The sequence below is a fragment of the Lasioglossum baleicum genome, chromosome 5 (assembly GCF_051020765.1).
Source record: "Lasioglossum baleicum chromosome 5, iyLasBale1, whole genome shotgun sequence".
Classification (NCBI taxonomy): Eukaryota; Metazoa; Arthropoda; class Insecta; order Hymenoptera; family Halictidae; genus Lasioglossum; species Lasioglossum baleicum.
In genome coordinates, this window is record NC_134933.1 from 9,568,560 (window position 1) to 9,583,832 (window position 15,273).

The window sequence follows — 15,273 nt, forward strand, 5'->3', positions numbered from 1 at the left end:
GTATAACAAAAATTAGATTGCCTCTTTTAAAATCGACGGAATCAGAATAATGTTTCGAAGATTCTTATTAGTAAATTCGATCTGATTATTTCTTTTAGTAAGCCTCACTCCATGCTTCAATTTTATTCTCAAAAATCAACTCGTTAGTTAATTGCACACGTTATTTGGCTCTATTATCAATTCGGTGTTCTCCACACTGTAACACTCCTACCTCGTAATCGCGAATTCCTTCTACCCCTCCGCCAAGATTTCAAATCTTCAAGATTAAATATCGATGAATAAGAATCGTGAATTGAGAGAAACGTTACCGTAGTTATATCGACTACTTGTGAAAAAATTATTACGTGACTGGAACGTGAAAGGTGTGCAAAAATGTAAAAGAAAACTGTACAAAAGAGGTGTTACCAACGACTACTACTTTAAAATTGACCAACTAAAACGATAACAAAAAGAATTGACTGTCTTCTCGAATTTTCTTTTGAAATTTCGCGACCCAACTTCCGGTTTACTTACCTCCTTCAATTGACTATCCAGAATCTTCACCTGTCCGACGAAAGTCTCCTCTCTCTGTGTCGCCTATTTTTAGTCAAGCGTAAAAAAACGAGCTCACGTTAGGATTACAAAAATTAAAAAACAAAAAGAAAGTAGAAGACAAGAGAAATCGGTTAGAAAAGACAGAGTAGTGTGGTTTGTTGGGGGTGAGTGTGATCAGGCGGTTAACGATCCATAGATCTTGCGACGACAAATCACACACTGGCCAGAGAAAACAGGGTGCAAAAAATCGAACACTCTCAAAAGGGGATCTGTACCTCCTTTAGGCGAGTGGTAAGGGTCTTAATTTGGTTCTTGTACTCCTCCTCGCGTTGGTTGGCCTATGTACAGTAACGTGACTGTTATTCATCTCGAAAATACAAATTATCGATCCGATCGAGAGATCGTAAAACTAAGACTCTACTTGTCTACTATCGAATTGCTTTTATATTCCATATTTGTTGAAGAACCAGACTCTACTTGTCTGCTATCGAATTATTTGTATACTTCATATTTATTGAAGAATCAGATGAAAACTAATATTGTATATTGAATTGTTTTTATATTTCATATATGTTGAAGAACCAGACTCTACTTGTCTCCTATCGAATTATTTTTGTATTTCACATTTGTTGAAGAACCAGACTCTACTTGTCTGCTATAGAATTATTTTTGTATTTCATATTTATTGAAGAATCAGATGATAACTAATAATGTATATCGAATTATTTTTATATTTCATATTTGTTGAAGAACCAGACTCTACTTGTCTGCTGTATAATTATTTTTATGCTTTATATTTATTGAAGAACCAGATGAAAACTGATATCGCGTATATCGAATGTTTTTATATTTCATATTTGTTGAAGAACCAGACTCTACTTGTCTGCTATCGAATTATTTTTATACTTTATATTTATTGAGGAACCAGATGAAAACTAATATTGTATATTGAATTGTTTTTATATTTCATATATGTTGAAGAACCAGACTCTACTTGTCTCCTATCGAATTATTTTTGTATTTCACATTTGTTGAAGAACCAGACTCTACTTGTCTGCTATAGAATTATTTTTGTATTTCATATTTATTGAAGAACCAGACTCTAGTTTTCTGCTGTCGCGAATTATTTTTATATTTCATATTTATTGAAGAATCAGATGATAACTAATAATGTATATCGAATTATTTTTATATTTCATATTTGTTGAAGAACCAGACTCTACTTGTCTGCTGTATAATTATTTTTATGCTTTATATTTATTGAAGAACCAGACTCCAGTTGTCTTCTGTCGAATTATTTTTATATTTCATATTTATTGAAGAATCAGATGATAACTAATAATGTATATCGAATTATTTTTATATTTCATATTTGTTGAAGAACCAGACTCTACTTGTCTGCTGTATAATTATTTTTATACTTTATATTTATTGAAAAACCAGATGAAAACTAATATTGTATGTTGAATTGAATTTATCAAAGGGTTTTAGAATATGATTCTGTTTAACATAAATTGCCACATAGAATGCCACAAAATTAGATAGGCATACTTTATCAATGAAAATGCGGTTTTCTAACCACAAAACAGTTTGACTAACGAACTATAATCCTTTAATTCTGCGACATTCTGTACGTCAGAACCTCCGCGATGTAATCAGTAGACACCGGATCTTCATGCAAAACAAAATGTTCATACATAATTTGTATAGAAATGATGCTAAATAAAGAGTTATTCTGTAATGTAATCATTAATTAATTTGTTTGGCCTAAATGCATGAAATCCGCTGTGTATTAATCAAATAGTCAAACTCAACGAATTACTATGAAACGTTTGGATTACGTCGGAGGTTCATCGCGCTCGTTAAGCCAAGACGAACACGTTCGTCCCCGTGTATTTGTCGCGGTTCCGTCGAAAGTGAATTCGAAAGGAAGAGAAAGTGAATAGAATATTTTTGTACTGTAAATCGTCCGTGGCGCTTACCTTCTCCTCGGAGACCTCGAGGGATTTCAGGTTGTTGCCAACCACGCGCAGTTCCTCCTCCAGCTCGACGATCTTCCTGTAAAACGAGCCAACATTTAGTATCCTGATCTCGATCCACCGCGCCGAAGCGATTCCTACCTGAGCGAGTTTTCTTCCTTTGGGACGAACACTTGGCCCCGTTCCATTTATACTATCGTTTAAAACCGATTCGAATCATCCGACAACACGTTCGATATTCGTCTTCGTATTTATGTTTTAAGCATTTATTAAATTCCAATTTCGAGAGCACTTGAATCACATTTGCTTTGTGATCTTTTCAATAAAATTGCAAATATGCATTTCTATGCATTTTTCTTCGTTGTAAGTAGAGCGTGAATTTTATGCATTCGTGAAAAACTGTGAAGGCTTTAAATTTAAAACATCCATTTGAGGATGATGGTGAGAATAATTAAAATTTTCACGTCTTTGCGAAATATTTATGGTTGTTTCTCGGGGAACCAGTGTTCGTCCACGTCAGACAAGCATAGTCGGACAAGGGATCGAAAATGGGGAACAGAGCTCATGCAGAAATGTAACCACCTACCCTTCCGACAGCTCTGCCTTCTCCTCGGCTCGCTCGAGATCCTGTTCCATCATGACTAGTTTTCTGGCGACCTGTGATCAACAGCCACACGTGTCATGCGAAAAAGAAGCAAGGAACAATAGGAACTTAAAAACAAAACAGAGAACCATTACAAAAGTGGAATAAAAAGAAAGAACAGAAAAATTATATGCGATGTGTCTCATGCAAAAACGTTGTCCTGGGTCTGCAGCATCGTTGTCCTTGAACCGCTCGAGTCCGCATTCTGAAAACCTGTTCCGCTATCCAAGAGAATGATTATGGACTCTAATACGAGTAGGGGCTAATCTGAACCATAAATAATCGCTATTAACCTTCAATTACAACGTAAATAAAATTCTATTAAATAAAACAACTACCTCAACGCAAAAGAAACATTCGCTAAGTGTACTCGACACTTTTCTTTATGCTTGAAACACTAAATTTCAAGCTTTGAGACTGTAAGAGTATCATATGCGAGTAATTAAAAGTTGAACACGAATAACTTTTACAAATTTGGAGCCAACAGCTTCAGTTTCTTTGAGACGTTAGGATTAGTTTACTAGCTAATGTGTGAATAATTCTTTTTAAAATTTGGTCGCAATTGCAAAGGGAAAAGTAAAGGTAACGATTTTTTAAATTATTTATCTGTGCCATTCAATTTAACTGGCTGGCAGACTATTTACATGAACTGTATTCTCTTGGATGGGAGGCCAAAGGGAACTTCGGTTTCCCTTTGGCTGCGAAAATAAAGTTGAAAACCAACATTTATGAACCATCTCAATCGAACGTTACTCTCGTTAGCTAAAAACTGGGGGATGTTAACATGGCAAAAGAAGATAAAACACGTTATGTAACATCCTCACACATGGTTTCGTTAAGGTTTCTAAGGGGGTGAGTGCTTGACGCGTCCTAGAGACGCGGAATTAGGTGCGATCGGCAGAAAACAGGGGTTCGGAAAACTCGCTGGGCACTTCGGTGGTGCGTATCAGGTCTTGCGGGGGGATGCAAAACTGTTTTCTGTTTTGAAAAATGGATGCTTACGACTCTCCGGCCTCGGCACGTTCCTCGGCGCGTTCTAGATCGGCCTCAACCATGGCCAATTTACGGGCGACCTGTGTAAACGACACATACAGAAACGTTTCTCCAAAGAGATCGCGCGTTTCGTCTCTCCCGGTCTCTCCGGCCTCTTTCTTTAGCCGTGTTCGCCAGTATCTGGGCCAAGATCGACGATCCCAGACTCTCGATCTCGGATCGACGATCTCGCTACTCCGCCACTCGAGGACTCCGCGATCTACGAATACGTTTCCGATCCTTATACGTCCGATCGCTACGACCGTGCTCGCAGATTCCATCAAGATTTCAAGGAATTTTTATTATTTTATGTTAACACTTTGTCTACCGGTAGCCTATTCGTTCTCACCGGTAAACAATGTGTTGAGAAACACAGCGGACATGTCGGAAGTCAAGTGGATGTGGAGAGCTGTTTGATTTTGTTAAGCGAATCACACGGAATTGCTTTGGTTAGTCTAGAGTCTAGACAATGATCGCGAAGGTTATTCGAGAATAGAGGATGCTGTGTGCCTGCGATAGAGATCAGTTGAGGATCGTTCTCTTGATCTTGATCTACTCTGGGAGCCGCACTTGAATTGTTTCGTGGAAGTGTCCTGGAGAATGGTGTTTCTGTTGTTTTACGAAAGAAGAATTTCAAGGGATTTGGAATGCTTTCAGTGGATCAGAAGATTTGCCTCTATTTTTGATCATTCATCATCAATGCGCGATTTTGTAAGAATCAATATTTTCTGCATTATTATAATTGCATCCCAGACGTATTTTTTATCATTTTAATCATTCATCATCAACGGGTGGTTTTGTAAGAATCAATGTCTAAGATATTTAAGAGCCGCAACAGTTGCCAGAGCAAACGACTTGAACAAAACGATTGACAGACGTCGAAGGATTTAATAAGAATTTGCAGCAACCATTGATCTTCTTTATCATGGAGAATCTCGGAGCGAGAACCGACAAACTTGGAAAGTGCACACAAGCATCGCGGAGTTTCTATTTCCACTGTCGCAGAAATCTCCCGCATTCCATCGCAAACATCTCCATCGGTGAACACGGAGGCCCCTAAGGGTTAGGTCTGGGTTAGGTTAACAATACTCCTCGCGATGGAATCGCAAATATTGGACTAGAGAGAAGCCTGTACTCGGAGAACGAGCTTTGTCCTCGCTCTGCGAACAAGAGAGGAATGCACGGCGAACGCGTGTTTGATGTCCACCTTCGCGATAGAGGCTCTCGTAAGATCCGAGAAACTTGAATTCTCGGACCATAAGCTGGTCGATTCGAGTTGTGGTATACACCGGAGAAGTTATGAAGGAGGATTTGTTCTTTTCCGTGAGCAACGAAAATCGTCAACGTCCATCGGAATTGAATTCTCTGGTCACAGAGGTGTATCTAGGTACCTTTTATGAAGAATGATTTTTCAAATCCTGAGATTATGACAATATGAGTATTATCGACAATTTTGTTTGCCTTGTCAACGAGAATACATTCTCATTGGATGGTACACATTTATTCAGGAAAAAATATTTATTTTTACGTATCTTAATCTTATTGGGTGAAAATACCACAGTAATAGGTACATTATGGGTACATAATAGGTACAACGACCTCAACATCCATGAAAATTGAATTCTCTGGTCACTGAGGTATCTGGGACAGTTTCCACAAGGATCAAGAAAGGAATAAACAAAACGAAATGTTGAACATTTCGTGTCCACTGGCGAGCACGGATCGCGGATAATTGCTATCGAAACGAGCCTAAGCTCGAGTCGCGGAGCAGATTCTCTCTCGAGGACCAGCCAGCAGATAAAAGCAGACTTGTCTCGCGTCTTGGAGCCGGCGATCGACACGAACGCGGATGGAAAACACACAGAACCGAGGTCGCCGCAGAAAAATCGATGAATCCTCGTCGACCTCGAAATCGATAGCTTGCCGATTGGCTCCTGTCGATCGCCCGGGCTCTCTTCTCTTTCGCTCCCGTCCACGGCGATCATGCATGTAACAGACGAGCGTGACGCAATCTGCCTCGGAAAAATGGCTCCTCCCGTCAATTTCACTCGGTAATGAATTTCCTGATGGCTCCACTAGCCAGGCAGCACACTGTGCTAGCTTTAATGAAAGCTATCGAGCAAATGGCTCGATCGACTACTCGCAATGAATTTATCGAATGCAGCTGCCTTTGGCCCCCGGACGCTGAGATATTATCGATAATGCACTCGGGAGCGTTTGTTTGTGCAGGACGTTGGACCCTTTTGATTGGAGCTCGCTTTGCTTCTATGCTAATTGGGGATTTTTAATTGTTTGAAGTGGTCGTTCGAAACGATTGTTGGAAATGATTGGAGGAAACGATTGCTGGACGTGATTTTTATGAATTGCGAGTTCATCAGGCTGTGAAGTTTTCGAGGGCTAGTTGGAGTCCTTTCAAAAATTGTGGAGGCAAAAGAACTTTTTAGTGACCAATTTCGGCAATGTTTCAAGTTATGCACATTTAAAAATTTTCCCCAATCGGATACGATTTTATGAACTGCGGTTTCGTAAATGCTGTGGAATTGTTCAAGGGCTATTTAGAGGTCTTTGTAAAATTGTGGAAGCAAGGACTTTAGGAACCTTTCGGTGACCAATTTCGGCAATGTTTCAGGTTGTAATGTCGCAGCATTTTTCCCAATCGGGTTCCAACGTCCAGAAATCAACGCCATAAAAGGCAATATTTATGTCGGGAAGAAACGAGACAAAACGATGATTCTCCGCGTCGAAGGGCCGTGGGCAATGATTAATCCTTCCACATAAGGACGCATCAAAGTGAACGTTTTCACCGGTCAGCAATCCCAGTGACGTAACAACATCAGCATAAATTTACCATTTAACGAGTGATTTGCGTAACGCTCGCGCATCACCGTGGAACGGTAAACGATTAATCGATAGAACAGAACTAAAAGGAAAGGAATGATCACACTCGTGGTTGCTGTTAGATTCTCGTTCCCCGACGGTTTCTGCAATAATTTTTGTTAAATCGTTATTACAAGCGAACTCCACCCCACTGCAATCAAAATGTTAATTAACGACACAACTTGGTTACCATCGATCTATCTGGTTAATAGAAAAATATGAACAGAGCAAGGTGCTCTCAGGATGATTTAAAGCGAACTCGTTAACTCGTTCGCGAAGATTTAATCTAGATCAACGTCGAAGTTACAACGATGTTCGTATTCCGTGGAAACATGAGAGCTAGATAACCATTCGTGTATCGATTCTAGTGAAAACCAGAGAACAAGTGGCACGAAACATACCGAACGATTCTGTTTTCACGTTGGCCGAGCTTTCTTTTCTGCCCGGCTAACGCTACCCAACTGTGTTAATATCACGTGTGGCCAGAGCTGTAATACATTCGTGCTTATCGGTACATGTCTGGTTTCTTTAATATTGTAATTTTGATTTCGTCGAAGTGGAAACCGAATTTCACCGTCGCGTAATCGAGTCCCCATTAAGTGTCTGCTTCTAGCGTGACCGTAAACACTGGCATCGAAATTTACAAGCTTGATCGGACATTGTTGGTGACTTTCTTGGAAAATTGTGTACGGATCCTTGAAATGTCCGAACAGAATTTTATGTTTTATAAAAATGTGAAGAAATGCAAGCTACCATTTTCTTGTTATTAGCGAAGGTTACTCCTATTAAAAATAATGTTTGACGTAATTTGATTGCATTTTGAAAATTTGTGAACGGATCCTTTAAAGTGTCCGAATAAAAAATTTTACGGATTATAAGAATGTATAAAAATGCAAGCTACCATTTTCTTTTGATTAGCGAAGGTAATTGCTACTGAAAATAATATTTGGCGCAATTCTATTGAATTTTGGAAAATTGTGAACGAATCCTTTAAAATCTCCGAATAAAAACGTAATGATTACGAAAGTGTCTTTTCGGAATTAAATTCCTCGGGACTCGATTACGTTCGCGTAAGCAGCCTACTTTGTAAAAATGAGGAAGCAGCTCGGAATGCGAATGGTTCATAACAATCAGACTGCAGATTTAACGCATCGATTGCTAAAATTACCCGGTGAAATTTAGAACAGTATAATTTTATTAAAATGAAAGAAAATGTCTAGTCTGCATAAAGATCGGCAGTCCGATTGCAGTAACTTCGACGCGACCATAATCTCCACCTACCATAACGGATGGATTTTGGTTTTTTCAGAGGTATTTTCCGAAATTCCGGCAAAGCGAGAACGGGGGGGAAGGTCTTTGGACAAAAGCAGCACCATTATTGCATCAAGACCCAGGAACCAGGTCCCATGTTTGCGTATCACAACACAGAGTTAACCATAACTCGGGGGCCAGTTTCTGTTTCGTGAAACGAACTGAACCGAACAACACGCGGGCCGATCGACGATCGAGGGACGACGATGATTTCGAAATCGCGGTGAAAAAACTGCTATCAAACGAACTAATTTTCTCATCTTTTTCTCTCTCTGAATTTTCGTTACGAAACTGGCACTTGAGAAACTTATGCATATACTTTTCTGCATAGATTTATATATATCTATATATAATATACTCTTTTTAAGTCCTTTGTTCCTCGAACAAACACTCGGAAATCACAGATATATGTTAGTTCTACGTTATGTCGCGCTCAAAAACACGTGACACTGACATATCTACACGTTTATCACCACTTTTTCTCTCCCCCATCTTGCTAAATTGCTTTCTCTCTTTCTCCCAAACGCGACAACAACGTGTGTATATATAACAAATTTCTTTTTTCAAATATTTTTAACTCCACGCGAACACTGCACTTGCTAACAGTCGACTCACTTCGCTGAAAATCACAGACGATCATTATACTCACGACTTCCCTTGTTTCGAATCACTTCTTTTCATTTTCTTTTTTTAATTAATTAAACAGGCGGCGATACGGGGGGATTCACCAGTGATGCGTTGCTTCGCGGAACAGAGAATTCGAATCGAGGATCGATCGACGACAGATGGATCGATCGATAGAGATTTCTATCCGGGCCACGCGGGGTTTCGAGCACACAGAGAGAAGACAAGAGAGTTACGGGGTTAGGCACTATTATCTCGATCATCGACTAGAATCAATTCGTCGCCGTGATCGTTATTATGTTTATCGTTATCATTGTCACTGCAGCCAGCACAAGTCAGACCCGTGAGCTCGCGAACCTCATCGTATTTCTTGTCAGCTTCTTCAGCGAGGAACCTGGCCTCCTTCAGCTGATTCTCGAGGGCGTCCATACGCTCTTCATCGGCCAAGCTGCGATTCTCAAGAATCTTGCGGGCTCTTTAATAATTACCACAAAGAATCCGGTTAACGATACACGATATTGTACAGGCGATAATCGGCTGGAGACTTAAATTAAAACGATCCGCACCCGCTCCGGAACTACGCTGCTCTGCTACCCGTTGCTAATCCTAACCTAGACACCTGGAAATTGCGCAATTTGGCCGAGCGAATCTGTGAATATTTTTCACGAACCTTATTTGAACGTTACAAGCAATCAGGAATAGTACTTCATTTCTTTTCACTTGGGAGGCTATTGCGAGATGTTCGACAATTCTGTTCTCCAAGAACTTAGCTTCAAAGTTTGTATCAGATGATTGCATAAGTTCGTGCATGATTTGAAAATGAAATTCAATGGTTAAATTTTTGTCAAGTCACTATTTTTTTCTACAATTAGAATGATGATTGCAGAAGTTCGTGCCCGATTTGAAAATGAAATTCAATGATTTTTTATCAATTATTTAGTCAGCAATCTTTTCTACAATTAGATTTGAAAGTGAAAACCAATGGTTAAATTTTATCAATTATATAGTCGTCATTCTTTTTTACAATTAGAATGATTATTGCAGGAGTTCGTGCCCGATTTGAAAGTAAAATTCAATGGTTAAATTTGATCAATTATTTAGTCACCATTTTTTTCTACAATTAGAATGATGATTGCAGAAGTTCGTGCCCGATTTGAAAATGAAATTCAATGAAATACTAATAATTTATCAATTATTTAGTCACCATTCTTTCCTAGAATTAAAAATGACGATTGCAGGATTTCGAGTCCGATTTGAAAATAAAATTCAATGGTTAAATGTTAAAGAATACACCTTTATTAATCAATTCTATAGTCATCATTCTTTTCTACAATTAAAAAAGAATGGTGACTATATAATTTCTTGAAAATCGGGCTCGAACTTATACGATCATCTAATATTTGTAAATATTTGTTGTAAGAAGTAGTCAATTTGAACATTATAGATGATCATCGATGCGAACCGGTTCGTTAAAAAAGTATCGTAAATTCGCTCGAATAGACAAATCCTGTTTCGCAGTTGACCCACCTCCTCGTATTTTTTATCCGCCTCTTCAGCAATCAGTTTAGCCTGTGCTAGTTGCTGCTCCAGCAAGGATACCCGGTCGTCTTCCATATTGGTACGGTTTTCGAGTGCCTTGCGTATCCTAGCGATCGATTATCATTCGAGATTTAGCGTCTACTTAGTCGTCGTTGAAAGAAATACGATTAAAGGACTCGTCGATCCTCTTACTTTAACCCTTTGCACCCGAGTGGCGACTTCAGAGCGCCATTAAAAATTGTTGTACCATTATTCAAACTATTTTGTACAGTACTTAATAAGTTGCTAAACATTTCAAGTATTGTACGTGTAAAGTAAATCAGTTTAATAAGAAATATTCTAGGTCAGAAGAGAAACTTGCTTCCAGAATGAAAATAACTCTGAGTGCAAAGGGTTGAGCGATCTTGCGAAATTCTAAATCCGTTTCCAAAAAGATTCGTCACGAAAAGCTACTTTCTCGGTTCTCGTAGAATTTTATAGAAGAAATTTTTCTGTGTAAAAAGTCGACTACTTTGTGTACGTGAAATCACGATTGTAATGGATCCAACAGGACTTTAAACTCGCTTTGATAATCGACGATCCTTATCGAAACGGGCAACAATCGCAACGGAGAATTCCGGAACGGTAATCTCGAAGTTCTTTCAACGTCGAAAGGTTAGTCCCACCGATAAACAGCATTCTGATGTTCAAACGAAGTCGAGACAAAATTAAACCAACTAGCTCCACCATTTTCAATATCTTCGAAAAATAACAATCGAGTCGATAAATGCTTAATGAGCTTTGAAACTAGACATCTGCATAAACATTGCCAGTCCATCGATCACGGATAGAAGGAAGAAAAATTGCAGCAATTTGTATAATGAATCGAACGATATTGAATCAAACGTCGAGGCAGTGTTTACATGATTTTCTAATTAAACGCCCACCTCGTGTGAAATCGGTAATTACCTGTATTGCCTGTGGCCTCGTGCCCTCTACCGAGAAGAATCACGCTTGTGCGTGCGTTCGATTTATTAGATAAGTGTAAGTGGTTTCAGAATGATTATAACGCGGCTCTGTATTGCGATTTATTAATAGATCTGATCGAGAACACTTCATTTCGAGGATAGCTGCCTTTGGACTCGACTTCTTTGAACAACCGACGCTGATTTCGATTCTGTGCCCGTTCACGCAAACCTTTAGAATCTCTGCTGAAGTTGTTGTAAAAGTAAGCATCATTTTCTGCAATGGGTAAAAAGTAACTCTGAGTATTTATTTCGTTTTTAAAGGAATCGTGATTAGAATATGATCTCTAAAAATTTTATAAACCCAATACAAAATCTTTCAGTTAATAAATTTAACATTAAATGCTTCTTCTTTATAAGGTAATACATTTTTTCGTCGTTAAGTGTAAAGTATTTTCAAGAAGTAAAAGTAGAAATATACTATTTTGAAGAATTCATAGAATTAATCTTCCTTACAACAACTTCAGCGGAGCAACCTGAAAGCAATTCATTATTTACTCTTGCAGGGTAGATAATAGCAGGGGAACCATCCAGAGTAATTTCTCGTTCCAGCAAACGATAAAAAGGACGTCATTAGTAGCCTTTCTAGTATGAATATTCAGTAGATTAAAATTGATACGAAACAGATTATGACTTTCTCTAAATAAAGTGCTACACAGCTTCTGTCCTAACTAGACAGCGGATCTTTAAGCCTGAATTGCAACCGCGAAATAGAAATTAATTTTCTTTCTTAATATATTTAATAGGACGAAAATAATATAACAGTGTTTTGAAATTCTCCTAATGTTTTCGCTGTGTCGAATAAGACCTACTCATTTTTCTCATAAATGTATAAAATCCGCTGCCTAGCTATAACATAAATTATTGTCCTACTCCCAATTGTTCAATCTCAAAAAATAGGACAAAAATCAAAGTGAACAATTAACATTTCAAATGTTATCATCCCTCGGATCTTCTAATGGGAACTGAGAATTTTTAAGGGTCTTTGGAGCTCTTTAGCATCCCCATCAGCAAATGAACACAAACGGAAGTTGAATGAAGGTGTATCTGCAATGCAGAGCACACTGCAACTTCACCCATTCAAGGCGCACCGTTTCCAATATAAAAAGAGCAGGACATCGACGGAGTAAAGTGCGCCGTGCTCTTCCTGAATCGATAAGTCCCACGGTTGCTATTATCTGCCCATTCAGAGAACCAGAGGGCGGCCACACGTCTCCGACGCAAGTTAGCTTCTTTATAAATACCCATTGAGAGAAGTTGCTCATTAAGGGGCACAGCACAGAGAGCTCGGCCCCGTTCGTTAGACGGGTATTTATAAAAATTACGTCGGACGCGCTCGGTCGCCTCGTCATCGAGGAGAAATGAAGACGATAATGCGGCGTCGTTTACCGTTCGCTCTCATCGGCGGCCTGAGACGCCTCTGCCAATTTAGCAGTGGCGGTCGCGAGGCGTTCCTCGGATCTCTCAAGGTCCTCCTCCAACAGTTGGATGCGACGGTTCAGGGCGGCCACTTCGGATTCAGCCTGTAATCAAACAAGAAAGCGAATTAATTCGGACGCCTTTTTTCATCTCGATCAGGAAAATATCATTAAACTAGCAGTTCGAATCGGGACCTGCGTTTATCAACTCGTCGTTCTAACGATTTCCGGAAGAGTAATTCTGTGGACGTGATCAGTTATGCACCTTTGTTATTAAAGTAGACATTTTTCTCTCGTCTCCGAGGAAAATTGTTAACCATTAACCAACCTCGTTATTAGAATTGTAACCTGTGTTCATGGTTAAAATACATGGTTGCATCGCCTACTCCGATTGATATTTGGTATTGGTACCAAGTTTAGGTAAATACTGACTCATTGTTTAATAGTGATATGCTATCAGTACTGTATTAAGCACTCGACGGACATTAGAAAAGAACGCAAGAACTACTTACAATGGTGATATGATAATGACGCGATTACGAAAGTGTTTCGCAATACAAAGTCTGGAACATTGCTAAGCGAAGTGTCCGGGTTAGGTCAACACTCACAATTTAATAACTAGTAGTGAAATTGAATTAGAATAATTACGAAAAAATCTGATAGAAACATTTTCAAAGATGACGACGGCGAATGACAGAAGAAAATCATTCTGCTCGTCATTATACTTCGCAAAGAGGCTGCACAAAGGTGTGTTCACACAAATCGAAGCCAGACAAATTGCGAGAGAAGTGTACACAGTCCTATCGACTGGATTTGTGCAATGTCGTCGAGTTAGTACAAGATAACTAAATCAGCTCGTTCTTCCTGAAAAAAATGGTACATATGTTCCGGGAATATCGGGACACATACGGTTCCAGTTATCGTTCAAGAATTCCTCAGCTGGCAAACTGCAAGCTAGTATTTCTCAGCGCGTAAATGAACTGACAGAGTTAAGATAAAGAGAAAGATACGGTATCTACGTTGATACAGAGTGGTTGCTTGTTTATTAAGTGATTCAGCCTCGGATGTGACCGTCTCGTTGTTCTACACTAAACAAAGCCATTAAACGTCCACAGATCCTTCCTGACCCTGCGGGCTTCCTCGTCTTTTCAATCTTACAATGTTCTCCAATTAATTCGAGCTGTCTTCTGACACGAGTCTGCGGTTTTCACGGTTTGATAGCGTGTTGGAAATTTAAAATTAAAGGAATGTTGCGTTCGAAGTTATACTAACTAAGTAACGGATCACAGACGGAGCGTTAACATCCCAACAAGGATTTAATGAATTCCTATTAAATAGCTTTTCTACAACGACAACATGATATTTGTTGTTCGAACTGGTTTATTACTTCGCACTTGAAATTAGCCGCAGCGGAGAAAAATTGACCAACAGGTTCTCGGCTGTAAATCCTCGTGTGTAAGAAGCTTATTAACTACCTTCCGGTAATGTGTTTCACTAACTCCAGGAGTGCCGCGCAGCTAAACCGACTGGTCTTTAATTACCCGTCGAAATCGCCGGGGCACATTACTCGAGATATGATGCGACACCTACGTGTAACTGTGCTGCGATTTCGTGTTCAACTACGGGCGATTCAATTTTCTACATAGTAATGAGAAACCATGTTTCCATAAAATCAGTCTGCAAATAGTTTAAATCAATCGCGAGAAAACGCGAGAAAATTTCTATGAAGAAGAAGTTAAAATGAACATTTACAAACGTATGCAATCATGTTCTAAAGTGGATCATGGTTCCCATTCTGGTAGATCTAGTGGCAAAGAATTAATTAGAATGTGCATTTGCAGAGATGAACAAATTCATTTAGCAATTTCGCAGAAGAAGAAGCCTAGGGTGCCAACTATTCTAATTCCAGCATGAACAAATTAAAGAAAATTAACATTTCCAGAGACGGACAAATTCGTTCAGCAATTTCGCGGAAGAGGAGGTCCAGAAATGGTTCGGTCCGAGCATTTTGGCAGTCGTACCGCGAACGAATGAATAAAAATGAACGTTTCCAGACACGGACAAATTGATGAAATAATTTCGCAGAAGAAGCGGCGTAAATATGGGTCAGACCGTCTCGCGTTAAGGATTCGCCGCGGATTCCTCTGGATCGCAGAAAACCAAGAGAACCCGGCATGCAAACGTGCGACACGTGATTGCGATTCGTCAGAACGGAACAGCCGTGACGAGATCGCCAAGGTCTTCGCTCCGTTCGCATATCAATGACCCACGGCTTCCTTGAGAGCTCGTGTTCAACCGATTTAATTGAACGG

At 39.4% G+C, this 15,273-nt stretch overlaps 1 protein-coding gene across 28 annotated transcripts in view; it reads right to left on the reverse strand.

Moving 5' to 3' along the window:
• The window catches only part of Tm1 (tropomyosin 1), a 55,029-nt gene that overhangs the window by 12,675 nt on the left and 27,081 nt on the right, over nucleotides 1–15,273 (reverse strand). For 10 of the 28 annotated variants that reach the window (XM_076423534.1, XM_076423522.1, XM_076423528.1 and 7 more), the window contains 5 exons: nucleotides 12,933–13,066; nucleotides 9,358–9,475; nucleotides 4,159–4,229; nucleotides 2,517–2,592; nucleotides 810–872 (listed from right to left, as the gene is read on the reverse strand). In XM_076423534.1, the coding sequence (XP_076279649.1) occupies nucleotides 810–872; nucleotides 2,517–2,592; nucleotides 4,159–4,229; nucleotides 9,358–9,475; nucleotides 12,933–13,066 (462 nt within the window). Of the gene's footprint in view, nucleotides 1–513; nucleotides 577–809; nucleotides 873–2,516; nucleotides 2,593–3,099; nucleotides 3,171–4,158; nucleotides 4,230–9,357; nucleotides 9,476–10,527; nucleotides 10,646–12,932; nucleotides 13,067–15,273 lie in introns of all 28 variants that reach the window. The other 18 variants (XM_076423525.1, XM_076423531.1, XM_076423517.1 and 15 more) reach the window with 5 other exon arrangements.